At 50.2% G+C, this 7,240-nt stretch overlaps 1 protein-coding gene across 3 annotated transcripts in view; it reads right to left on the reverse strand.

Annotated features, from left to right (window-relative positions):
• GOSR1 (golgi SNAP receptor complex member 1) overlaps positions 1-6,565 on the reverse strand; it is a 47,653-nt gene extending 41,088 nt beyond the window's left edge. The window contains exons 1-2 of one of the 3 annotated variants that reach the window (XM_061605029.1): positions 6,393-6,565; positions 4,167-4,287 (exon numbers count right to left, since the gene is read on the reverse strand). In XM_061605029.1, the coding sequence (XP_061461013.1) occupies positions 4,167-4,287; positions 6,393-6,429 (158 nt within the window). In that variant the 5' untranslated portion in view covers positions 6,430-6,565. The remainder of the gene's footprint in view (positions 1-4,166; positions 4,288-6,392) is intronic. The other 2 variants (XM_061605028.1, XM_061605027.1) reach the window with 2 other exon arrangements.
• Positions 6,566-7,240: the final 675 nt, after the last annotated feature.

Raw genomic sequence — 7,240 nt, forward strand, 5'->3', positions numbered from 1 at the left:
AATATGAAAGAGGGAGAGATGGTCAGACAGACAGGCATCCTGCTGTAAATATTCTGGCACAGCAAGAAGGTACACTTAATCTTCACAAAATGTTACGCGAGGAGGACCCTGCAACCCAGAAGGCCCTGCCCACACTTCGGCAAGAAATTCTACGCACAGAGCGGCCTTATTCTATACAACACCCAGACCAAAAAAATTGGGAGCACCTCAATGTACTGCAAGCTGCTTTTGAAACTCAAAAGTTGTTAGCAAAGCAATGCTGGAAGAAGATCTGTAGCGAGGAAAATGAAAGAGGAGCACCCCACACAGATACCCGCCATTCACAGATCGCCGCTTGCTACCAGAGACCCCACTGACCCTGCTTATCGCCATTCAACTTCCCTGCCCAGGGTGTATATGGCAGCACTTGGAAGATTACTTTTAAAACGTACAGTAGGGCCCCACTCATAAGGCGGGTAATGTTCCAGACCCCCACCGAAAAGCGGAACTCCATCAATCACATGGCGCCCAATGCCTGAAAAATGCCATGAAAGCAGAACAAGCCTCGTACGAGTGGGGCCTTCCTCTCATGGAAAGCCGCCGTATTAGTGGAATGCTGAAAAGCAGGGCCCTACAAAGTAATAAATTACAGTTACAATTACATGGCCCTACAAAGTAATAATTGCTGTCACAATTACAATTGCTCTTCAAAGTAACTGATTACTTTACTTTTCCTCAACAGTAATCGCTACAATTACATTTCAGTTACTTTTTTAAAAAAATGCCTACAAGGTGCTAAGCCTTGACCGCTGCACACCTAAGTAGCCTGAAACAACATTAAAAATAAGCAAACACATACAGAGGTAGTAGAATAGTTTTCATTTTATCCATAAGATAGCAATGGTGGTGTCTCTGCTGGTAAGGGAGGTGGGGAGGCAGGCAGAGGCCACTACTCAGACCATTGCACGTCAAACCAAGCGCAACCCCCCCCCCAGCCAGCATGCAGAACTCTCTCACTTCACCGCCTCCTGGGCCCGGCAATGCCACCAACTCAGGGACACCCACCCAGGCAAGCATTTCCCCCTGAGATGCAAAAAAGTTAAAATACCACAGATGCAGCCCAGTAGCCAGAGAGGGTGGTGGAGGCCATTTTGTGTGCCAAATGCAAACACAGTTTTCTCTCTCCCTCTCTCTATCTCACACACACACGCGCGCGCGAGAGAGTCATCTTTCACCTCCCCAGTGCTTCATCTCCATTCTGCTGCGGCCTCCTTCTCCTCCTTCACCCATGTCCTTGCCCTCCAGCTCCTTTTTCCCTCCACTCCATTCTTCACCACCACCACCACCGTCCTTTTCTCTGCTCCACCCCGTCTCGCTCTCCCCCTCGTCGCCTGTGATGAACGTGTCCTCAGAACGGCTCAACGTAACATGGCTCGGACGCAGCGTATTGGGGGGATTTCATCTTGTGCGGCGAGGGGCCGCAGAGTGAGTGGGAAAACCCATGTTTCGTTTCTCCGCTCCAGCTACTTAGGAGGCCTGAGAAGAGGCACCTGCTCACCTGCGGAGAGCCTGGTCCCAAGGCCAAGCAGGCCTGGGAACGGAGGGAAGGATGGGCCTGTCAGGCGCGAAGCCTGGAGAAGCATTGCCTCAGGAGAAAGCCCCCCGATTGGCTAAATTGCTATGGTCTGTTACTAGGGGCTTTTCCTCAAGTGTCGAGGGCGAGGCCTAGAGCCTTGGTCCCCCTGGGTTCCATCTAGATGGCGGTGACCTGAGTGGGGTTCCACTCAGGGCTTTTTCTATTGTGGCTCCCACTCTGTGGAATTCTCTCCCAAACCATCTCCGTCACGCCCCTGCTATGACGAGCTTCCGCCGGGCCTTGAAGACCTGGCTCTTCAGACAGGCTTTCGGGGTGGGTCAGGTTTTTTAATATTGTTGAGATTTTAATGTTTTAATGCATTTGTACGTTTTTATTCTCTACGTCGCCCAGAGTGGCTGGACAACCAGCCAGATGGGCGACTAACAAATCTAATAAATAAAATAAAATTTAACTACCCATCTTATGTGTCTCTGGGGAGAGGTGAGACTTTCAACAACTACCTCTTCAGTAAGTGGAACAGGCTAGTTAGTTTTGTTATTTGGGTTTGTGTCTGAACTCTCTTGTATGCTTTACCTAAGCCCCTGTTTGGGTATGGGTCTTAAGGAATTGCTTTGCTGCTATTAATTGTGCACGTATATTTTATTCAACAAAGCTACTTCTTATTTACCCATGTGTATTATTTGCAGGAGGGGAAATCTGGCTCTGAACCTGGTACCTTGGCCACTGACCACTGTGTTTTGTGGTTGCTTGGGACTTCAGGATGAGGAGCACCCGTTTGGCTCTTGTCCTTGGAAATCCCTGGTAGAACGATTTCCGGGCTCTGGGTTTCCCCTGACTCAGAGCGGTTACTCAGACTAAGGGGTGGTGGCAAACTACATACTACCTTGCAGGGTTGTAGTTGATTTGCTCCACCTTGGCAAGGGGGGTTACTTTGCCAGGATCAATTGTCCAGCGTTGGGAATTGGGTCCTGGAAATGCGCCTAGCACCTGTGGGGTGGCACTAGAGCATGACAACCCCCATAGCATAGGGGGAAGGGCAGGATATAAATCAAATAATAAATAAATAGCATGAGGGAAGAGCAACGCTGCACAGAAGCCCAGTTTGAGGCACATTATTTTCATCCACAAATCAGAGGAGCAGAAGACTTCCCCTGCTCCCCCCCCAAGTAATGCCCCAAAGTAATGCTTGGAAACATTACAATTACTCCACAAAAGTAATAAAATTACTCCTAGTTCTATTACAATCAAAATGTAAAGGAATTACCCACTCATTCCTCAAAAAGGTAATGAATTACAAGTATTTCGTTACGTATAACAAATTACTTCCAAGCTCTGGTATCTCCAAACAGCCCTCTCACATTTCGCTTTAAAGCGAAACCCACAGAAAGCCTCAAAGCTTTGATTCCACTTTTAAACAGGGGCACTGCTAGCAATATTGGAGAGCCCACAGAGGCCTTTGGGCATGCACAAGGCAGCTTCAGGGAGCCGTTTTCAGTCCAAGGGCCACATTCCCCTTATGGGCAATCTTCCAGAGGCCACATGCCAGTAGTGAGTGGAGCAACAGACAAGACTCTTAACTTTGTACAGCAGACTGAGACACTTCCGCAACGCAAAAGCCATGGGTTTTCACACGCTATCCAGGCAAGCAAGACTGCAGTTCAAGGACACATTCTAGCCAGGCGAAAGCACTCGAGGAGGGTGTGGAGCATGGCCAGTGAGGGGTTTGGCCTGGAGACAGTCCTGGGGGCCAGTTAGTGATGCCTGGAGGGCCACATTTGGCACCCAGGCCTGAAGCTCCCTGTCCTCGCTGTGTTGGGGCACACAGTCAGGGCAAACTGGCTATGTGGCTCTTCCAGGCTGGACATGGGCAAAGGGGCATGGGCAAACAGGTTTTTTTGGGGGGGGGGACACCTCCATCGGCAAGCGCTGGCAGGCGGCCATGGCAGCGGCAGCAGCAGTGCTGCGAGTGGCCGAGTTGATAGCCACCCTTTTAATTTCCCACAATGTCCTGGAGTGATGCTGCATCAGGGGCACTGTGAGAAGATACATTTGCAGCTAGCAGTGGGCCCCTAGACAGCAGCCCAAGGATCCCCGGTGCTGGTCCCAGCTCTTACCTGCCCAGGGAAAAACAGGTGCACATGTGCTGGTTTTAAAAGGAGAGAAGAAAAAGTGCCGTTGCCAGGCTTTTTCAGCTGGTCCTTTAAACTGCCGTGATGCTGACTTGCACGGTTTCCCCTTCCGGAAAGAGCAGTGCCGACAGGCAGACCCCAACATGTGCCCCAGCTTCAGGATAGGCAGCCGGACAGCCCAACAACCACCAGAAGAAAAGATGGAAAGAACCCAGAGGTAGAATAGCCCTTGTCTCTGGCTCCTTAAAGCTTCTGAGAACACCACCACCACCACCACCAAACTAGTCTCAGTCACTACTTGAAAAACAATTAAAAATGGGGGGGGGAGAGACAACAACCCCCAAACCAGGCAAGCCACAAAGCAGGAGTCCAAGCAACAAAACTCAGACTGAATTAAGAAAGGCCCAGATTTAAAACAAAATCCTGTAAATGTAAAAAGAAAAAGAGGAGGATGGTAGTACCTATACCTGTCGCGCCTTCCCTCTCGGGAGCTGTTGTGGCTGTAGCTGGTGCAGAGCTTGCTGAAGGAGACCAGCTTGAGGTCCAGTTCATTCTCGAGCTGCCGGGCTTGCTTCCTCAGATCTGTAACAACAAGAAAGAGAAATGAGTCTGCCCTGTGCGTGCGCACCCCACCCCCACCTTTGTTGTTGCTAAAGCCTCTAAGTACAAAGAGGAAGAGGCTTCATTCTGCTCCATTTCCAAAAGAGGCTACACCAGTGGTTCTGAAACTCTCCCCGCAAACACACACCACGTGAAAATTGCTGAGGGTTCCTGGAGGACCACTTCATTGTTTTACTGCCTCTTGTACTAATTCCAATACTGTATGATTCTTAATGGTATTTTAATTGCTTCTGTCCCCCCCTTACATATTGTATTTTATCGTACCCCATAACACTCAAAGAGTAATACAATGAAATACACTATGAGAAATAAGGAGAAGCAATTAAGATACAACATGAAAATTTTGTGCAATGGATATGCCATCTCCTGTCTTCAACCACCAGTATGCCGCGGATCACCTGAATGAAGGTCACACGGGTGGTACACGGACCACAGTTTGAGAATCCCTAGGCAACACAATCCAATGGCACAACAAGATACAATATTTCTGATATGATTTGTCAGGGATCATCAGAAAGGAAAGCAACCAACTTCTGGAATGTAAACAGGGACAGCTCGAATCAAAGGGAAAATGTACAGTTCACTATTTATGTATGTCAGCGTTGGGGAGCCTGTTACCCTCCAGATACTGCATATAGGAAGCTACCATCTACCAAGTCAGGCCACTGGTCTATGTAGCTCACTGGCAGCAGCTCTCAAGAGTTTCAGAAAGGGTTTTTTTCTCCTGCCCTGGAGATGCCATCAGAAATTGAACATGGCCCCGTCCGCGTGTGAAGAAGATGCTCTGCCACTGAGCTATGGCCCTTTTTTATTTAATTTTTGATAAAAGATGTACAGCTTTGGAATAAAGAAATAAAACTGGGATTAGTGGCAGTGAAGCTCTGAACACCAATCTGCTGGGGACAAACAGTGGCCCAGGAGGGAGCGGCTTTTGCCTTCATGCCTTGCTTGACAAATTCTTGGAGATAGCTGTATTTTCACAGCAGAAAGCATATAAATGCACACATTAAAAAAAGCTGATTTCAAAATCCACAGGAAAACCGGATACTGCAGATAGCCTTCAGCCTGCTCCAGCAATCCATAAAAAAGGGTGGGGGTCTACCAGCCGTTTTAGTGTGACCAAAACAGAACTCCTCATACAGAGATAACATACCTATAAGTACCAATTACAGAGTGGGAGAGAAGAGAGCTTCGGCTATGGGGCGGTATACAAGTGCAATCAATCAATCAATCAATAGAGGAACAGTACACTAGGGGTGTGGGAATGCTGTTGCACACCATGCCTTCCCACAAGACTCTATTCCAATACAGCAGGAAAGCAACAGATAAAATACTTCAAATAAACACTCAAAGAACAAATGTGGATCACTGCCTTTTTAAGCAGATCTATCTGGACTCCTTAGCTGTGGCACCTAAATAGAACCTATTTGGGGGCGGACCGTAACTCAGGGGTAGAGCATCTGCCTCGCGTGCAGAAGATCTCAGGTTCAATCCCCAACAGGTATCTCTAGGTAGGGCCGCAGGACACCCGTCTGCAAACCTGGAGAGACGCTGCCAGTCAGTGCAGACAATACTGAGCTACATGGACAAATGGTCTGACTCGGTATAAGGCAGCCTCCTAAGTACTATGCAACCTCTTTATTCAGCAGCAGGGTACCTCTGGGGGCTAAGTCGGTTCTTGTGTGTGCGTGTGCAGGAAACCTTTTGCCTTTGTGCCTGGCTTGTGGGCCGCCTTGGCTTGCTGGCCCTGGCTAGAAAGAAGGGACCAGGCTAGGGAGAAAAGGTTTCATTATGAAAACAGGCACCCCCAAACCCCATTTCCCAGCCCCCTCCCTTCATTGAACTTGGCTTTGGCTTCTCCCTCCCTCCCTCCCTCCCACACCTTGGCCAATTCCTGCCCCCCAGAATATAAGGCCCTCTCGAACCATAAGACCTCCCCAACCTCACCTAGCCCCCTCCCCAATTTGGCCCCCACCCCACAGCGGAGGTACCCCTCATTCCTCTCCCCGCCCCGAGTTTCACCTCCTCTCTTCTTTTCCCTGCAGCCCCCTCCCTACCCCACTCACCCTCCCAGTAGTTGCTGCTGCCCGCCGCCGCCGCCATCTTTGTTGTCCAACGTCAGCCCTCCTCGGCCTAGGCCGGCTGCGCGCTGGGGTACAGAGACTGGGCGGGCCAGAGCGCCTTCTCGTTCCCCCTTTCCTTCCGGTCATAGAGAGGCAGCACGGCCCTGTTACAGACCGGGGGTAGGGACGGTTGGGTTTAGTGATGTGTGCGTGTATGAAGCCATAGAGATGCGGAAGAGCGGCGGTGGGGAAGTTCCCAGACCGCCCCCGCAGCGCCGCCCGGCGGCTCCCAGCCACAATGGCCGCCCCAAGGCAAACTTCGTCGCTGAGACCCCGCCCCGCCCCGTTTACAATCGGAAAATCGATTCTACAGTGAGCGGGGGGGGGGGGGAGAGAAGGAGGATAAAATTAGGACTGCACTGGGGCATAGAACTGCACCCTAATTGTTTCATTTATTCAATGACATTTATAGCCCACCTTTCCTCCAAGGAGCTCAAGGTGATGTACACGAGAAGCTGCCTTATAACAAATCAGATTGTTGATCCACCCAGCTCAGTGTTGTATACACTGACTGGCAGCGATTCTCTGGGGCTTTAGAGGGGGCTCTTTTCCCCGAAGTCTACCTGGAAATGCCACTGGACTGAAGCTGGGCCCTTCTGCCTTCAAGCAGAAGCTCTGTCACTGAGCTATGGCCCTACCCCATAAGAACATAGGAAGGTGCTGCATAGGGACTCGGTCTCAGACCAAGGATCCACCTAGCTCAGTAATGTCCACACTAACCGGCAGCTGCTTTTCAAGGTCTCTCTCAGCCTTACCTGGAAGTGTTGTCAGGGATTGAAGCAGGGACCTCC

This window comes from Rhineura floridana, chromosome 21, assembly GCF_030035675.1.
Source record: "Rhineura floridana isolate rRhiFlo1 chromosome 21, rRhiFlo1.hap2, whole genome shotgun sequence".
Taxonomy (NCBI): Eukaryota; Metazoa; Chordata; class Lepidosauria; order Squamata; family Rhineuridae; genus Rhineura; species Rhineura floridana.